General features: G+C 36.5%; 1 protein-coding gene across 3 annotated transcripts; it reads right to left on the bottom strand.

Moving 5' to 3' along the window:
- Positions 1–490: 490 nt before the first annotated feature.
- Positions 491–17,970, bottom strand: LOC145232487 (uncharacterized). 3 transcript variants are annotated; one of them, XM_080097117.1, is made up of 22 exons: positions 17,646–17,970; positions 17,247–17,403; positions 16,687–16,831; positions 15,898–16,245; positions 15,617–15,683; positions 15,439–15,548; positions 14,628–14,750; positions 14,141–14,207; positions 13,579–13,813; positions 13,079–13,157; positions 12,422–12,506; positions 11,585–12,031; positions 10,384–10,615; positions 7,833–7,976; positions 7,496–7,579; positions 7,330–7,410; positions 5,523–5,683; positions 5,022–5,134; positions 3,948–4,109; positions 3,158–3,264; positions 2,288–2,491; positions 491–1,286 (listed from the first exon to the last, which is right to left on the bottom strand). In XM_080097117.1, the coding sequence occupies exons 1-22, from the start codon at positions 17,861–17,863 to the stop codon at positions 1,023–1,025; spliced, it is 3,633 nt and encodes a 1,210-aa protein (XP_079953243.1). In that variant the 5' UTR covers positions 17,864–17,970; the 3' UTR covers positions 491–1,022. The 3 variants fall into 3 exon arrangements, with proteins under 3 accessions (XP_079953243.1, XP_079953242.1, XP_079953241.1); XM_080097116.1 differs by having other exon boundaries at positions 13,579–13,810; positions 15,370–15,548; XM_080097115.1 differs by having other exon boundaries at positions 15,370–15,548.
- Between the last annotated feature and the right edge of the window lie 1,510 nt (positions 17,971–19,480).

Here is a 19,480-nt window from a genome sequence, read left to right on the forward strand (position 1 = left end):
CTGAAGAATGTGTAGCCTACTGTTATGTACGAGGGGCTGTACTAAAATACACAATTTTTGCAATCTACTAATGAAACTAGGGCTATTAGAGTTGGGTTTAAGGGTTTTATAATCCAAAGCTATACTCACAATCGTTAAAATTTAAAGCCTGAGCACCGCAATGATTTGCAGTAATCAGTTGGGAGATTTTTTTTTTCAATCACCGCAATTCATTAAAAGTAGATTTAAAGATTTGGATTTACAAAAAAAAAAACATTTAAGGCCTAAACCTCGGTTAATCCGGACCCGCTTGGACCAAAAAAATGTCCGGATTAGGCGAAGATTCGGATTAACCGATGTTGATTAGTTAAAGCCTTACCACATTACAAATCAATTGTACCTCAAGTTTTGTCGCAATTGGGCGAAGATCCGGATTAACCGAATCCAGTTTAACCGGGGTTTACTGTATTTCGACTTAACAGCAGTATCAGTAGCTTATTCAAATAGAATATTTATAGTAGTACGATTTATTTCAACTAACTGTGGCAAAATATATCAGTTGTTAAAAGAGACAAAAGGCACCACGGCAAAAAAGATGAAAAATTTTTCTTACAGTTACAAAAAAACACGATGTTACGGAAAAATACGACCCACCATAAAAATCACAAGTGCAGAAGTTGGAAAAAATAATAGTTAACGCGTCAAATTTACTTAAACGTGATTCAGTAACCGCGGTCACAACGATTAAGACGCGAATATTAAAGGCACCTGACAAAAATAACAAATTCCGCCACAAGAGAAATTTTTAAAAAGTATTACGTCACCACCCATATATGGCAATACGCGAACGATGACGTAACTGTCGCTTAAATTCGTAGAAAATAAGAAAAAGCGTAAAATTTACATTTTATGCATTAAATAAGGCAAAAATAAAAGTGGCTTTTAAGATAAATAATATAATCAGCCAAGGGTACCAGCCCCCGGATCAGCAAGTGTAGGTAATAATTAAAACCGGAAGTCAGAGCGGGCAGTGGTTTGTGACGTCACACGTACAACGAGTCGGAACAATGACCTCCCGCTTCCGTGTCACGTGACTCCAGGTCGTCGTAGTAACCGGGCGGCACGGATGACTGCGCACGACCGTCCTCGTCGAAGAACCGTCGGAAAGTAAATTCGAAGAAAGCGTGTTCTCCCGGCCCGAGTTTGAGTGTTCCATTGTTCAAAGTCGCACACTTGCCCAGGTTGAGAGTGCTGTTTTCGCCGCTAGGTGGCAGGTCGAAGTTGGATGTGTCTTCGGAAAACTTTATCTGTTTGTGAAAGTAAGTCGATTTATTTACGGCTATGTTACCATATCTGAGTGAACTAAATTCTGGAGAGTTTTATGAAATAACCCTCTCGAAATCAGACTTGCGTCTAATTTTTGGGTTTTATAGCACTGTGTAACATAAACTGCACAGACAAACTTCCTTGTACACTAAATTAAGAAAGAAACCAAGCAGTCGATTTTAAATGTTAACGTGGTGAGGTATTTGACCCTTTGCTTGAATCACCCCAGCAAGGAAATTTTGGCCACTATAAGAACTTTTTAAGCTACTAGCTACCAAATTCCGGACAAGTCCGGTAAATTCCCTAATCTACAGTTACTTCCAAACCTATGTTATTATGTAACTGTTTTCGAGCAATCATTAATACCCGCCCCGAAGTATCAAAACCAATTCTCTTGTCGCTCACGACTTAAACATAACGCGCCACCAAGCGTCAAACTCACAAGCGTTTCTCTCTTCACTTTGGTTAAAATATCAAAAAACTTACTGGCTACAGTATTAAAAAACCGAATGAAACTAAAAGAATGGGTTAAAATACACAGGTTTACGGCGAACTAACGACCCATTTATACAAAGTACAGCATCTTGAGTATGCGAGAGGCGTTATACCCAACCAAATAGGTCTCCAATCATTTCTTTTCCGATATAGTAAGGTGGGAATCATAGTGCTCCAGGCCCACTAAAGGCGTTATACCGAATCAGCCGGGCACAAAGCATTCAACACCACATGGCAAGGCGTAGGCTAGAAAAATCTAGCCTTTGGTGGGATTCGAACCCAAGAGAGGAGTCATTCCGGGACTCGCGCTCTACCAACTGAGTTACACATCCGCCGAAAGTCGAATCACAAGCACCGTTACTTGCTTCGAGTGCTGCACATGTTACAATCTAGCCTGCGGTGGGATTCGAACCCACGACAGCAGCCTGCTATTCGTCATTGCAATCGTAATGCCCCAAAACATAACAAACTTTGCATTAAAACAAACCTCTGGAATAAACGGGGACTTCATCTGTCTCAAAGTTCCCCAATTAATCCCTGCAAAGAAATCGTGGTCCTTCACATCAGCCGCTCCTCCCTGAGAACCAAGTCGTTCATGTTGATCACAGCATAACCTCATGATGATGTCCATGGTTCTGGGGTGGAGACGAGCGTGGGACGGAATCTTGAGGTGTTGTTTGAAGTTGATTACCTGGACACAGAAACGATAAACATCACTGACTCACAAGGTCTAGGTTTCTATGTTTTACGACACAAATTTGCACAATCCTTTGAGCCTATCAGAAATTTACTTGGAAGATGTGCGACAAAAAAATTTGATAAAGACCAGACAAAGTAATTTGAACAATACAATGCAGGTTTCATAAAATCTCGGTAAACCGGATTCGTTTAATCCGGATTGTTCCCTAATTCGAACAAAACTTAAGGTACAAATGATTTGTAACATTTTAAGACTAATCAGCATCGGTTAATCCACGTCTTTGCCTAATCTGGACAATTTTTGATCCAAATGGGTCCGGATTAACGGAGGTTGTGTATAGGATCGGACTGAAACCAAATATTTGGCAAGAATTCTGAAAACCAAATCTTTTTTAAAATTGCTGATTTCGGCAAACCAAAGCTGGTTTACACTACAGTTCTACCAACTCATGGTTGGAAGCAACTTTTTCCCATGAAATCAAGACCCTGATGACTAATAATATTGTAACAAGTTTAACAAAATGGCCAACATTCATAGGTTTTAATCAAGTTTTGGTCATCAGTAAATGAGACAGCTTTGCTAAAACCAGGGTGTTGTATAAAATCCTGGTTAAAAGGTGCCTTATTGAACACGTGCCTATATAACGTTAAAGCATACCTTTAATTGTGTTTCGGCAGGTGAATTTGAGTGGAATGGAGGACAGCCAACGACCATTTCATAGAGGATCACTCCAACACTCCACCAATCACATAACTGGTTGTAACCTAAACAATACATCAGTGAACATTACTGCTACAAACAAAATAAATAATCAAACAGACTGAATTCTTAGTGAAATATCAAGTCTTCGTTGAGGCCTTTCTTTCAAAAAAATGCATCTAGTCTATTGATGCTAAACAAATAATATTAAGTTTCCTGGAATACAATTAAGAGATTCGCAAAATGGTTCAGTGCACCCTGAAATGTCACAAAGTCATTTCATTTCTCATGAATATTGAGACCAGATTTTTCATTATTTTTATCAACAGTTTTGCCCGAAGTTTGGGTTTTTTTATGGTTGCAACCTGAAGTATCAAAATTTTAGAAAGGCTTACTCAAAGGAATATAGCTTGTTGGAATAAATTGAGTTAACCCTTTAAGTTGTCATACCATTAACTGTATGCATCAGTGATTTTTATTTTTGAGAAAATTTGTTTGTGTATGAAACCAGTGGTGGGATTCAGCCGGTTCGCACCGGTTTTGGAGAACTGTTGAGCACGAAATTCTATGAGATCAGTGAACCGGTTAGCATTACTGGTTAATGTCAATGGATTTTTTTTAACAGAACGTCTAAAAATATGACTTTTGTGATAAAACCGACTGACAAAAAAATTGTATCCCAGCATTGGATGAAACTTAAAAAATGGCTTTCGGAGTTTCGTGAAACAAATAAATTTGCAATTTCTACCTTCTCGTAATAAAACTTCAGGTGCTATGTAGTTGGGCGTTCCAACCAGCGATCTGGCTACTTGTCGATTTGCATCCTCAATTCTTCGTCTGTCCAGAGTTTTAATTGGAACACCACTCCATTCACCACTGAAATCCATACTGTCTTGGTGGGAGTGTCCGTCTGTATTATGTAAACTTGAAATTAACAGGCGACACAGCACATAAAAATTTGCTGGAGCTTAAATGTTATTAGGTTGGGAAAAACTGCACCAAAGAAAACATGTGGCATGAGCGCAGATTCATAAAGGAAACCTAAATGACATAATATTGTACCAAAAAACTTTAATACCAACAAATCTTGTTAATAACATAATCCAGTGGTTCTCAAACTTTTTTTTGTTGCGACGCCTCTGGAAAAGTTTTCTGGACTTGTGACGCACCAGCAAATAAAAGTTAATGAGGAAACTTATCAATAAACAGTTAATTTAAATCTATTAAACAGCACTTAGAGAACAATTTTAGCATAATTGTTTTTCGACAAATTTATAAAACTGCACTCAACACTTTCAGTGCACCCGGCAATCATGTGCGGGCTTTTGTTAATTGTTTCAATTATTGCGCACAATTGCATTGTCTTGACTGTTGCAAGGTCTCAACAGCATCAATAACGAATTGCAATGAAAGTAATGTTTCAACTTACGCACAATATAAACTGATGCACAAAAATTTACTGCTGCAACTCATGCACAATAATCACTTAAAACTTTAGCTAACAATTATACGTTATAACTACCTCAAACCTTTGCTAGAAAAGTCGCAACTGATTTTTTGCAAAACTGATTTTGCGATTAACTGGGTTTGTTTATAAAAGCATGACAGGGTTATTTTAAATTTCCAAAAAAACTATCAGTTGTTGTATTTTTATTTTTCACAAAGAAATGCATTTGGCATTTTTAAGCATCATCAGTGTATTTCCCTGCATTCATGAATTAATGATCCGGAATCGTTGCAGTCCTTTGCTTTTCTTGCAAGGAGATTTCATTAACAAGGAAACATTTACTAGGATTATTATTATCAGTAAAATGTCGCATACCTCTTTGGTAGTACTTAGAATCATGGGTCCATCGAAATCCAGTGCACAAACCAAAATCAGTAAGTTTAATGTGGCCATCGCGATCGATCAAGATGTTATCGGGTTTAATGTCCCTGAAATGAAAACAAAACTGAATTGTTTATTTCTGTGTATTTTGGGCCACACAGAACAATTCATACTCAACTTTTTACCCAAATTTTCTTCAAATTAAAAGAAAATCCAAAGAACAATTTAAACAATATTTTTAGCATACAAGTCATTAAATGATTGGTCATTAATTAGATATTGTAAATGAAAATATCAATGTTTATTCCAACAAATATAGGAACTAGTAATTTTAAAACAAAGCATACGATGAACATATAAAGGGTATGATCTATTATGTAAGTCATTATGAACGGAGTATCATGTTCCAAAACACAATATGGAACACAATACTTTCAGAAAACAAACTTCTTTCAACTACAGGTCACCAAGAGTTCAGAGACGGCCTGTGCACACCTGTGTATAAATCCCATTTTATGGACGCTCTCCAGGGCTAGAGTGAGCTCAGCTGTGTAAAAGCGCGCAAGGGTTTCGTTGAAGATTTCTTTTTTGATCAATAAACTCATCATGTCGCCACCAGGAATGTAGTCCATCACAAAATACAAGTTTTCTTTGTCCTGAAACATAAATCAATGTTAATACATGATCAACTAGAACAGTGGTCCTGCACTTTTTATTTCATGAAACAAACTAGAAAGGTAGCCTTCCTATATACAGTATTTCCTTTTTATATGTGTGTACCCTATTTATCAATTTAATATACACACCATTTGATCTACACACATGATTGTTTTTGCAAGCAAAAGCGCATGGGTCCCCACACACATGTTCCTGCGAATTAGTCATGGTAAAAAGGTTTTCAAATTCTTTATTTTAAATTCTTTTTTCGAAGGACAAATTAGTAGAAAGCATTAACCCACACTTCAAAAAGTTTTGTCCATATCCTGTTTACTTTAAAACATAAATTAATGTCAATATATAATCAACATCAACAGTGGTCCTCAACCTTTTTATTTCACGAACCAAATAATCAGTAAACATTGGTATGTGGTTCAACAAACAGTGCTAAGTATTAAAAACATTTACATTTCTTTAAAGCCTATTTCATCACATTTGACAACAATTTCAAACAACTGTGTGGCGCAAAGTTTGAAAACCACTGATTTGGAAGGTTGCTATTGGACTAAACATTAAACCAAAAATGTGTGGTTGATCACATGATGCAAATTATTAAAAATATTTATATTTGTATCGCCTTAACGATAATAACAGCTCATTTTATAACAAAAAACAGCAAATTCACATATCTGTGTGGTCCACAGTTCACGCACCACTGGATTAGAGGGTTGGTGGTTTGTTATACTTTATATTTACATTGACTAAACGACAATTGACAACTGTTGGTAAACCAGAGTGGGAGTAGGTAAGACACTATTTGGGTGTCATTGACTTCTATTACCCCCTAAGAGAACAACTCTACACAGCACACTAAATTAGTATTGTGATAACAGATGAGTTGTACTATGCGGCAAACAATTGTTTACTAAGGACTAGTGATGGGACGATACCAGATTTTGAAGCGAGTACAGATACCGAGTACCACATGTATACACCTTCGATACTGAGTACGATTACCGAGTACTTGAGTGTAGTGTTGTACTTAGTTGTATATCATGGGCTAACTTATCTGCCATGGTCGGGCTACAGGCGTGCACACACGCACATGCCAAAAAATGTAATCTCCATGTGACAACGAAAAAAATATAAGTAACCTGGTGGAACTTTTTTCTGATTTTGTGCCGTCCGAAGCAAATATTGGCCAAAAGTTGCTCATATTCTTATGGTGTAAATCGACTTTCGGTACTCGCATGTTGGTATCCAAAACTGAGCCAAAATATTTCGATACCGAGTACGAGTATCGATACCACTGAAATTGTTCCATACCGAGTACCGGGTACTCGTCCCATCACTACTAAGGGCTGATCCGCAAATAAAATTCCTCACTTTTAACCAGTCTACAGCACCAAATGCTCAGCTGAGGCTTACACTATGACCTACCTAATGGCTTTTCACATGCCATATTTACTTTGTGAATTGGCGAACATATTATTTTTGGTGAACGTTAAGCAGCAAAGAATTGATCCACGAAAAAGTTCCTACTATATAGCATCAAGTACTCACTTATAACATGACTTACTTTACTTTGTATACAATATGATTTAGTGGATATATTTTGTTTGGTGAACATAAACCAGCACAATACCTGAAAGGTGTAGTAGAGTTTAACAACCCAGTCGTTGTCAGCTTCAGCAAGAATATCTCTTTCAGCTTTCACGTGAGCCACCTGCAACAGAAAGATAGAATGTTTAGCACAAGCAAACAAGGTTGGTTTATTATTTTGGCCACATTAGCAATAAATACATTAATACCTGGTTTCTTCTCAGTACGTCTTTCTTTTTCAGGGACTTGATGGCATAAAGTTTATTGCTGGTTTTGTTTCTTGCCAGCATCACCTGTGAAGTAAAAATATATGTAAAAAATTGGTCGTTCAAGCACTTGGTGTTCTACTATTTCTCCCGATTGTTTGCAGACACTCAACTGACATTACTGTTAAGTTAAAGTATTTTAAGGGGAGAAATCAAATGAATGAAGATTTTTATTTGCTGAACATAAATTCACATACATTAGTTTTAGTCCAGCCAATGGGGGATTTTATCTATAAATTAAAATCACCAAGTATAGCAAAAACAAACAAGCAATACAAACCTTGCCAAAAGCTCCATGGCCAATTTTCTTGATCATTTGAAACATGTCAAGATCAATCTTGGCTCGTTTTAATCGAATGTAGTTGGATTCCTTTTTAAACAACATTTTTCTCATCTCTGATTTGGTATCGTCAGGTAGACTGAACTGTAAAACAAGGCAACTTTGTAAATCAACTGTCGTGGCATAACAAAGATAAAATAGAGTACATAAAGTTGTATAGACATGATTACGCTGGTTACAGATGCTTCATGTAAAATCATCTTTTAACTTAAATAAACAAAAAAAGCATAAGGGTAGCTTTAAGTTGCACTACTATATCCTGACCTAAAAGTACTGTCAAAATAAAACACACTTTAGCCTTAGATAATGCAGCAGCAAATATCTGTGAGAATTTCTAGTATTTTTTATCAACTCAATGAAAACGTTTGTGCTATCTGCACACAATCATTCGTCATTTTTTTCTCTTGCATAAATTCCATTGACCATTTGGTGACATCATGCAATAACAATAACATCATCAACATTTACAACTAGAAAAGTGGCTTTCTGATATACTTCCATTTCATATATTCTATACGATATTTATCAATTTACTATACTATACACAATTGTATCTACATATACGATTGTTTTTGCAAGCAAAAACGAATGGGTCCCCACACGCGTGTTTGTGCGGATTTACGGTAAACCTATGTTGCGGTTATTTTTAGATTCTTAAGGACAAATTTTTCACAAAGCATTAACTTAACTTTAAATGTTTTTGTCCGTATTCTTTTTGCGTCATTATTGTCATATAATTCAAAAAAATCAATTAAAAAAGAACGGGGAAAATACTTTCAATTTAATCTTGCTTTGACCTTGATATTGTCGTTCAAGTTCAGTTTTTAAACACAAGTTTTACTAGAAAGCCCTAACTGTTACATTAGACACTACATAAAAAAAGTCGTTTGCTACAAAGGTATACATAACAACTTGTTTTTCACTAAACTTTGTTCAGCAAAAACGACCATTTAATGACCTTTTGAAACTTTTTTTAACAGCATGCAGTCCTTAGTGTTCAACAACACCGTTTAACCTAATTTATACATGACGTTAGTACTAATTCTTGAATTGATTTGTCAAAAATAAAGAAGATACGTCATGACGAAAAATTCTTAACTGTGTTGTAATGCGTACAAGTTGACCTATAGTGACCAGTGGTTATGCGACGGCCAAGCTGACAACGAGAATTTAAAGAGCATTTATCACGGCGTTCGAAAAAGTTAATTTTATTTTTTCATATTTATGTTGATCAACGACGTTTTGCCTGACATAAACGAAACCGAAGTACGTTTATCAAGTTTAAATTACGTCTTAGGTGTAAAACCTTCGGCAAAACTGAAAATGCGCGTGATAACTCCATAAACGACACAGCATTGCTGTACAAAGAACAGCTGATTTCTTAAACGACCGTCACGTAAAACGTCTGTCCGGACGTCAAGCCGGGAACTCCCGCTCTGTCGCCTTAATCGTAAACCAGTGAATTCCTCCCTTGGGACTTATATCTGACTGATAGCGTAAACATATTATGGGTTATAAAGGTATCTGGCAAAATTTTAAATACTAAACGAATACCCTGCTTAAACAATTGTTAAAATTTTTAAAAATTTCTGAACCATAGGGCTTGTATTTCTTGCCTAAAACTAAACCCGAATATTTCAGGGCTTAAATGGTGAAAAATTGGTGAATCCGAAAAAAAGATACAAAATTCTTTGAAAAACCTTACATTGCACCAAACAACAAAGCATGAAACTCCAAGATGCTGTACTTTAGTTAGTACAGCTGTTTTAAAAATTTTACGTTTTGGGGGCCTGTGGGTGAACCGCTGGGTCAATCAGGGTCAAACTTCTGGAGGATCAAATTTGGATTATTAACTAACATCTCTGTAAATTTGAATAAATTTAAAGCATTCATTCTTGACTAAACGCGTCTCACAAACCAGCGTTTAAAATTTTTACGTTTTGGGGGCCTGTGGGTGAACCGCTGGGTCAATCGGGGTCAAACTTCAGGAGGATCAAATTTGAATTATTAACTAACATCTCTGTAAATTTGAATAAATTTAAAGCACTCTTTCTTGACGAAACGCGTCTCACAAACCAGCGTTAGACAGAAAAAAGAAAAGAAAAAAAAATACGGACAAAAACAATATGTGTCCCCTTCAGGGAAGGGGACCCATAATTAACTTATTCTATAATGTACACACACATTTAACATGGTTTACAAGTGGACAATTATTACATGTGCATAGTGTCACATACATATACCACTGCGTCACATATCAACATTAACACATAAACAAGTATACAGATGTAAACACTTTAAGCTACAATTAAATCCTCCACATTCAAATTATGTGACTAACATATTCCATAATGTAACACACATACTTAGACCACTATGTCACATATCAACATTAACACACACACACATATTTGTACATATATATGTATATTTAGACATAAACACCTTATGCTACAGCAGCAATGTCCAAAACCTAAACTAACAAACTCACTTTTGTCATTTCTTTCTCAAGTTGCCATCTTCTGCTTGATCGAGCTTTGTAACCTTTTATAACATTCTCAATGTGTTGTTCCATGTAAAACTTGTAGGCTTCTGGAGAATATTTTTTGACTCTTCGTGTCCGAGTGGTCAATGGAGGAAGTTTCGGTTCTTCGCTCGCTTCCTGGTCGGTGTTCATGCCGTCATCCCAGTCAGAGTCTGGGCCTTCCTGGTTGCTTAATAATCTACAAACAGTTAACATAAACATAAATTCAAAAATCAGATCAGCGATCACGGCCCACTCATATATAAATCACAGTACACAAGGCCCATTAAAGGTGCCATACCGATCCTACCATTCCCTAAGGCAGCGGTTCCCAAACTTTTTTGGTCTGTGGCCCAAATGTCTATCTAATAGCGATTCGTGGCTCACCACGTGCTGTCAATTTGGGCACAAAAAAAATAACTCAAAAACGGGCGAAATGGTTTCTAGCAATTTATTTTTAATGCGATACATGCTCCTAAATTTTGGCTACAAGATTCAAAATTCTATGCAAATATTATAAGCGCATAATATCTACAGTATAACAAAACAGTAGAATCTGTTCAAATGGCTCTGTGGCCCATTGAAAATGTCTTGTTGGCCTAGTACTGGGCCACAGTTTGGGAACCACTGCCCTAAGGCAAGGCATAGGCACAAAAATCTAGCCTGCGGTGGGACCGCAACAGGAGTCTTTCTCTACCAACTGAGCTAGGAAGGCTCAGCGGCGAACCCATCTAAACTCCAATCACAAGCACTATGGTATGCTTAATGTCAGCAAACAGGTTTATATCCATCATGACAAACTAGGTTCAAAGTGTGCCACAAAGCATTTATTTGGGTATTATTTTCATAATTTAGGACTTAATGACAAATGCAGTGTGCCTGACAATACTAAAACTCCTTGATTTTGGTCTTCGCACTAAAGTTCCAAATACTTTTTAAAACTGAAACTAAAGAACACTGGAACAAGCATATGTCACATTAAAAACTAAAAGTTTTCTATCTGCCGCAGCATGCAGTTTGAGAATCACTGCTTCATACTCCAACAAGAATGTTGCATTTGGCAGAAGCTTTCATATGGTAAATATATTGGCCCACATTGTATCATGCCTGATTCAGTTTGAGAAAGTTATCACGCTATTGGCAAGTCAAAAAATATAAAAAAAAAAACCTGGTTTTTGGATCAGCGGCTTCCTTTTTTAAACCTCGTCTTACTGGGACAGGAGAAGTGTTAATAGTTTTCTCCACAGAGGGATCAACTTGAAATGAAGGTGCTTGTTCCTGGCTAGAATCCGACTTTACAGAGTTATCCGACCAACGATTAGGCTGCTTCGAACTCGGTGCAGCTGAGAACGAACCAGAATGTCGTTTGTTTGTAACTTTTGCTGCTTGTTTCACTTTTTCTAAATCTTTGCCTCTGGGGTGACGCAAAATAACGTTCTTTTCTGTGACAGCTTCAATGTAGGCATCAGCGACAGTGGAGGAAGGACTAGGCGCTCCACCACGAGGCTTAGTGCCAGATTTCTTGGCTTGATTTATGTCTACAACGAGTTTAGTGGAAGGCACAGACGTTGAGGCTTGAGGTGGCATGTTGTGGTCGATGTAAGGTGGAGGGTCCCTAAGAAACAAATCAAATTTCATTAACACATTTATTTTCATTGAGGAACAATAAATGTTAATTTAAAACCGCAAAAGCTGAAATTAAAGCATAACAGCATCATCATATCAGGAGGCAATTGGAATTATGACTTATAAGTTGAAACAGTGTGCACTGACTGCAGCTTGCTTATCATATAATGGCTTCAAGCTTTCATAATAGGCAAGTAATGTTACAAATAAGTTGTTAGATTTTCCTATAGTTAGTGATATTTGGATACCTTAATGCTCTTCCAGCAGTTTTGTTATAAATATATGATGTTTCGATGTCCCATTATTTATGATAAAACTGTTGGAAGAGCATTACTTTATACATTATGCCTGTCATCAACAGCTTATTTAATTTTAATACCTCCGCTGTTGATGAGCCACAGAAACAGGTTTCACTTGGAACTGCTGGTCGGAATATTGTGGACTGTTTCCATGGTGACGTTGATCTGCACGATTAGGTGAAGTATTAGCTTATGTCGACAATAGTTGGTGTGACAACCGTTTTCCTAACAGTGAAATGAAAAGTGTGTAAAAGACGGAAAGGTGACCTTGTAAACTTTACGGCAGTGGTTCTCAACTCAGACTATGGACTAGTTTAATTAAATGCATATCGTGGATCAGTCCATCGGAAAGTAAGGAAAAAAAGAAAGCATCCACAACAAGCATACTGGCTATAGCAGTAGTTCTCAAACTGTGCGTCATTTCAATTTTCCAAGGGCGTTGCAGAATAGTTCCGTTTCGTGGCTTTTTGTTGTTGTATCAATAAACACAACTTTAATAATAAGTTTACTCATTAACTTTATTTGCTGGTGCGTCGCAAGTCCAGAAAACTTTTCCAGAGGCGTTGTAACAAAAAAAGTTTGAGAACCACTGGGCTAAAATTTCTTCAATACAGAAATCAAGGAGTGAAATTAAACAGCTGAGAGCTAACAAATATGGCCAATAACTGATATTTATTCAACAAATTTTATTAAAACACATTTGTATTAAAAAATTGTTTTAATATTCATATACTTACCCATGGGCGAACCATTCTGACTTTGAACTGGGGACATTGTTTGTTTGACTCCACTGGAGGGAGCTGTAAGTCTTGGAATCTGTTTACAAAACACATTCATTACACATGGCCTGGGAGCCTAACTACAGGAAAAGAATATTTCTAGAGTCATGGAATATTCACCAACGAGTCAACACAATGAAAGTCAAAACAGACATGATGCTTCCAGCGTGCTACAGGCACCTGTTTAAAGATTAGAGGCCCAAATCATTCGTTATCGCACAGCGTTTTCATTGCGTTGTGACATGCTTGTGTTTAATTCTTTTTTCCTTTGTTTATCGTGCACTGTCCTATGCACTTTCAGTGTTATTTACCCTGATGAAGGCGACCTGTATAGGACGTCGAAACGTCGGAATAAAATACATTTGCCAGAAGAGCTCTATAAACTTGATTACACTTGACTATTTGACACATAAGTATTTATATGTGACATTATTGGAACTCGAAAAATAAAACAATACCTGATTATATGAAGGTGGTGGTTGTCTTGCAACAGTATCAAAGTTTTCTGGTGGGTTTTCAGACACTGTTACATAACCATTCCTTGTGTTGTGAATATCAGCGTTCTGTTTCAGGTAGGTATTGGTCGGTGCAGAGGTGTGGTATTGCATCGGGTGGGATGTGTCATGTGTGTGCTGATGAATGTTTCCCATCAATGCACTGTTGATAGCTGATGATGCAGAGTCAGCTCCCCTGCTGAATAACAACACATTCTAAATAACACCTCGGGTTTAAAGGTTTCCTTTTGCTTATAAATTAGATGTGCTAACAAATTTGTCAAGTATTTCAAATGTAAGCTATCAGACATTTACAGCAATTCTATGAATAGTGCGTTCATGTTTAATGTGTATCTAGATGCAACCAATGCACAGGAAATAAAATAAAGAAATACATGTTTTTCAGATGGATACTCCATTAGCTTTAGCAAATTTGGTAATGTAAAAGCGAAGCCCTAGCCACCCATGATATAGCAACATAATTTCCTATACGCCGGCCATATTGGTAATAGGAAGTAATACTCACTTATCAGAAGCTGTTTGCATCGGTTCAGGAAGCTGTTTTAATCCTTCCATGTATGGGGGACTTGGTGCTATAAAAAATGTGTATGTTAATCGACTTGGAGAGCTTAAATCAAAATCTTATAAATGTATTATCATAAAGAATGATATTATATAATAAATCAAGTTTGTCACAGTTTTAGGTCTGGTGACACTTGTCAATTCAGATCTGGATTAGCTTTTCAAAAGCAGACCAAAATCGGGCCAGAGTCTCAATTTTTCCACTTTTAGACCACAATAAACCTTTTTTGTCCTAATTCGGAATTCCAATCCTAATTCGGGTTTAAAATATGCTTGTGTTTGGGCCAACTTCCAGCTATGAAGTACACTACACACAGCATAAACATTTCTTCGACTTAGGACAAAATTACATAATTAGGTAAAATGCAATATCTCTGTCAATTTTGTTAACTTGTAGACAAGAAAGATATTAGATAAATCAAATCAATTACTGTAGTTTTGTTGAGAAATTTTCATGAATCTTTGGGCAGTTGAGTAGCTTGGTGGGTTCCTTGGGTGATTTCCCTGGCTGGATTGGCCGTTGCTTGGGAAAAAGGGGCTATTGGCGCTTGAACCTGTTGCGACAAGGAAGAAGTGAAAACATCTGTACAGTAGGTCAGCAAGAAGTGTGAAGCAGAATTACAGTGACCTATCAAGCATTCACACATAGCAAAATTATGGTAGGTTTGTTGGGATTTCAACCCACAAACACAAACCTAAGTGGGATTGCTCTTGGTGGCTTGATAAGGTTTGTTAATGTAAAAAAATTACCATCGCATATCAACAGAATTATCAAAAATTAAATGACACAGAAAGAATGTATATCGAAGACTTATTGGTAACAATAGGCTTATTTAATGTAATTCCTGCTTATAAAGTTTATTATGCAATTTTTACTTAAACTAAATAGCATTTTCTCCCTATGTAAGAGATACAAACAATGTGGTAGCAATTGTTTTAACACGCCCGGTTTTACCACAATTGACCTTCAAAAAGTAATAGCGTAATACTGAATGGCAAATGAATACATATGTTCACAATCTTTTAATGCCAATGCCAAAAGCCCTGCTAGCCAGCCACACATGCTCAAATTATTCATTTTCATACACATATGAAGCTCATGCATAAAAAAAAACAATTACAAAGAAATTATATCACAACTTCTGCAGAATTAAATGCAGAGCAATTGTGAACCTTTTATGATTGGTTGATGTGCTGTCACTTCAGAAAGACCAGATTTGGCAGCTTCATGCACTTTCATACCATTAGCTTGGGACATAGTTGTTGGATTGGCACCTGGCGACATTCGTTCAATCATTTGTTGTACGTGGCCCTGACGGACACCCATTTCACCAGAGTCTGACATCTCAAGCCTGTCATTGCATGTTGTTTCGTAACAATAACAATCAAAACTACATTGTAACAGATAGATGTGCTGTACCTTTCTTGGTTATATTGGTTTGCCTGCACTCCATCTCGTGAAACTACATGATAGGCACCTTGGTGAACTAAAATATAAATCTTGGATTATGCTAGTCCTACATCACAAATCATAAAAGTAAATAAAATTGTGTCTTACAGTGAAGTGTCATAGTCGGAAAAATGCAAAGTTAATCTCAAGAAATATCGTGCGGGCTCAGTGTAAGAATTTATAGCAGTTAATAGATCATGCCACTGCCCTGCTTAGCAAGCCATTTTAAGACAGCCAGCATAATCACATACCTGGTAAACCAACGTCAGAAGTTTGTGGTGAAAAAGATCCGCTATGCCGATTGGTTGCAGTTACACCAGGGTAACTTGGTGGCAGGGTTGTGGGCATTTTTCTCATATCCACTGGTTTATTCGATGTGAATTGACGTGGATACTGGTTGTAGTTTTGGTCCATTACCAGTTGTTTTTGCACTTGCATAGCTTTCGCTGACTCGTATTGATTCACACCAGAATGGTGTCTCGCTGAGTTTGAAAGTGGAGGGCTTTCCGCTCGACTGCTCGCACCATCTGGACTGCCTCGCTGAGCAAGCGACTCATGTGAACCATACATGTAACGGTGCGGCATTTGCAAGTGAATTTCTGTAAATAGTTTACAAAATTGGGTGTGGATAACCTCAATCTTCAAAGCCTGTTTCAATGGTCTAGTTTTTTTAGTGAATAGAAGTTCTGCATATATAGCAGTAAACTATCCAATGCCACACACTAAATCAGTGATTCACAACCACGGCTCTCAGGGCCGCATGCGGCTCCCAACTACTTATTTTGTAGCTCGCACCAGACCTCAGAAAACCACCAATGATTGCTGTTTTAGCTTTCAAGGTAATAAACTTCAGTGATTTTCTGAGGTCTTGTTTTTGTGTGGCTTCTTACACACTTAAAAAACAACCATTTGGCCCCAACAATCAAAAAGTTTGAGAACCACTGCACTAAATCAATATAATGACCAATGAGTTACAGTAACAAAGTGTGCACATTTACAATAATTTATTAGTATATTCTGCAAAGTTATGAAAAACTTACCAGGTTGTTGAATGTTATAGTAGGTTTGGTTTGGTGAATTGGGAATTTGGTCTTCTTGTTGCATTTTGCGGCGTAGGATGGTCATCACCCTTTCACGAGCTGCTTCTACGCTGTGAGTGTCTCGTAGCGCTCTTGTTGCAGTATCCTGATCAAATATTTATGGCTTTCATTAAACTATCAAGTTAAGACTTACGTTCCCAGACCCGTTTTTGTGTGTTTTACTCATTGCAAAATTCAATACTAAAACTGACACCTTTCTAAACAAAATTTGCATATTTTTATTTGCCCATATATATCAAATTTACCCCTTTTGGGGAAGAGTAAGCCCCAGCCCAGTTAAAAGCACTGGTTTAATAGTTTTCTTCTGGTTAAAGATTATCATCTAATAAACCAACTATATTTTAAACTAACTAAACTATCTTTTGATAATGACTATAATAAATAATCCTTTATCGACCAATTAACCTAGAAATTACATTCAAACAACACCAGTATAAAGTTTAGCACTAGTTGATGTCATGTGTCTGTTACCGCAAAATCTTATTTGCAACATTCTTTACCTTGTCGACGTGCATTTCATGCATAAGATCTCTAACATGTCTTTGCTGAACATTGTTTCCTGCAGCAAATTGATCCAGGTTGCTTCGTATTTGCTGAAGTTTTGCCTGATGGTGGCCTTTCGATGAAGTTGCCAAAGAACTGTTCGAGCCACTGGGCCTTGAAAAAATTAGAAATATGGATCACTTAATTAAACACCTAACTGCAATGGAATTATACTTGGCAAACAAATGTTGGTCAAAATGTATGCAATACCATGTATATATTCACTATAACCTAACCTCCTGGATTTTTTTAATATTTTACTCCCTACATTAGCTCATACAGTTGACCAGCTGCACTGATAAGGCGTTACAGGTCGAAACAGCGTGCATTGTCTGCACTTTACTCCAAATTTGTACCTATTGGACGACAAAGATGCAGACATGTCTGAAGCTTCAGAATCTGTTAAACTGTATCGCTTGGTTTTCTTGTCTGATGCAATTTTGACTCTATTCATTTGTTCGTACAACTCCGGCATTCCGCTGCCTCGAGCAGAATGTTGCATGTTGGGAAACGAAACTGGCCGAGGAGAACGACCGCGAGAAGAATCGCTCGCTGACGAATCTGCTCTCCTCATTGTTAAATGATTTTAAAGTTTAAGAAACTAATTTTAATCAGTTTTTAGTCAACTTTATTTCATTACAGTTGAGTTGGGGAAAATGTTGACAACAAAAAATTTAAATTTAAAACTGCAATAAAAAGTAATTATTAACAACTATAACTACACCTTTTTCAACATAAAATGTGTTTTAGGATTACAGCTAAGCAAATGTTATACTATAAAGTTATACAAGCATAAATAAATGTAAACATTTGGAAAATGAATAACCTTTTGTTGGCATCCCAAATATAAATTTTCATGACTGCTTCAACTTTTTTTCAAAAAAATATCAAAAAGATTTAATATTGTTGTTTATGTCCTTGGCCTAACAACAAAAGCTAAACTGCTACTGCAAAAAAACAACTAACTTTAGCTTTTCTTTCAGTTTAAGAATAATTTGAATCTGTTTTCAAAGTATAAACATTTGCGATTTTTTAACAAACAAAACGATAAAAGTCAACATAATTCACCTTGACATTGTTTGAAACAATAAATATTATAGCGCCACCGTTTACAAACAATAGATGAATTCTAGTTTTAGAAAAACATTCTTTCTGTGCGGACAATTAACAAATAGCAAAAACAAATAGGAAAGGAATCTCAACAACGTTTCGCCAAAAGACAACTAATCGATCAAAACCAAATCGATATTTTACGCTTCACTGAGCACCGTTTTGGATCTTGGGCGCAGAATGTTCATCTTTTCCTGAAAAAGCTTGTAAAAGGACACAAAGCAACTAAACAAAAACTAATTTTATTTTAACGCTATTATTTGCTTGTTTCGGTCATTATTATGTAGTATTTTGTTAAACTTCCGTTCTTGTCAGTAAATGGTTACCTAGTTGACATTTTATTTTCCCTCTTGACACTTCGTTTTGAAATAACTTGTCTTTTAGTAATTGATATATTCTACCTATGGTTTTTAAACAAGAATTGTTGGTTTTAAAAATAATTTGAAGTTGCGGAATTTATAATACCACAAAAAGTGTTCTTTATGTTTTCGACAAAAAAAAACAGACTCAAATAAGAAACCAAACTAAGACTTTAGAAATAAATTTGGACTCGCTTGGTGAATGTCTTTACTGGTCTTTAATCCTACATATTTTGATAAAACTTTCATATTTTGTCTACTTTTAAATATATTCATTTTGCCAATAGCTAAGAGCTAAACGCGCAGCTTGAAAATTAGTTTTTGACAACAATCAGACCTTTTGAAAGCTATAAGCTCGCCAGCACCCCACGTACAGTTTAACAAAATGTCAACCGACGGTTTGACTAACAGAAAAAATATTGGTTATTCACCAAAGCTTAAATTCGTCATAAACAATCGACGCCCTATCGAGCACATCTCAATGGAAGTGCTTCAGTGATAATGAGGCCCTCGAAATTCCTAAAATTCCATTCAGCATTTTCTTTTTCTGGACATAAAAATGGCAGACTCAATTGTTTTAGCGATCACTACTAGACCTATAATGTCTCCCCAAAACAAAATATTAACCGCTCAAAAGAACTAAAGACAAAATATCACCTACTTAACCTTTATTTCATACACAAGTTCCAGATATTTCACCATCGTCTTGTCTGGCATGTGAA

Source organism: Phallusia mammillata, chromosome 6 (genome assembly GCF_965637545.1).
Source record: "Phallusia mammillata chromosome 6, kaPhaMamm4.hap1.1, whole genome shotgun sequence".
Classification (NCBI taxonomy): Eukaryota; Metazoa; Chordata; class Ascidiacea; order Phlebobranchia; family Ascidiidae; genus Phallusia; species Phallusia mammillata.

Bases quoted from the DNA above. Each gene is read 5' to 3' on its own strand.
- LOC145232487 (XM_080097115.1), bottom strand. From the start codon at position 17,863: ATGAGGAGAGCAGATTCGTCAGCGAGCGATTCTTCTCGCGGTCGTTCT. The intron at 5,684-7,329 runs GTATTGTGCTGG...TTTATGTTTCAG, and splicing joins AACTCTACTACACCTTTCAG to GACAAAGAAAACTTGTATTT. The intron at 4,110-5,021 runs GTATGCGACATT...TACATAATACAG, and splicing joins TTCTAAGTACTACCAAAGAG to ACGGACACTCCCACCAAGAC.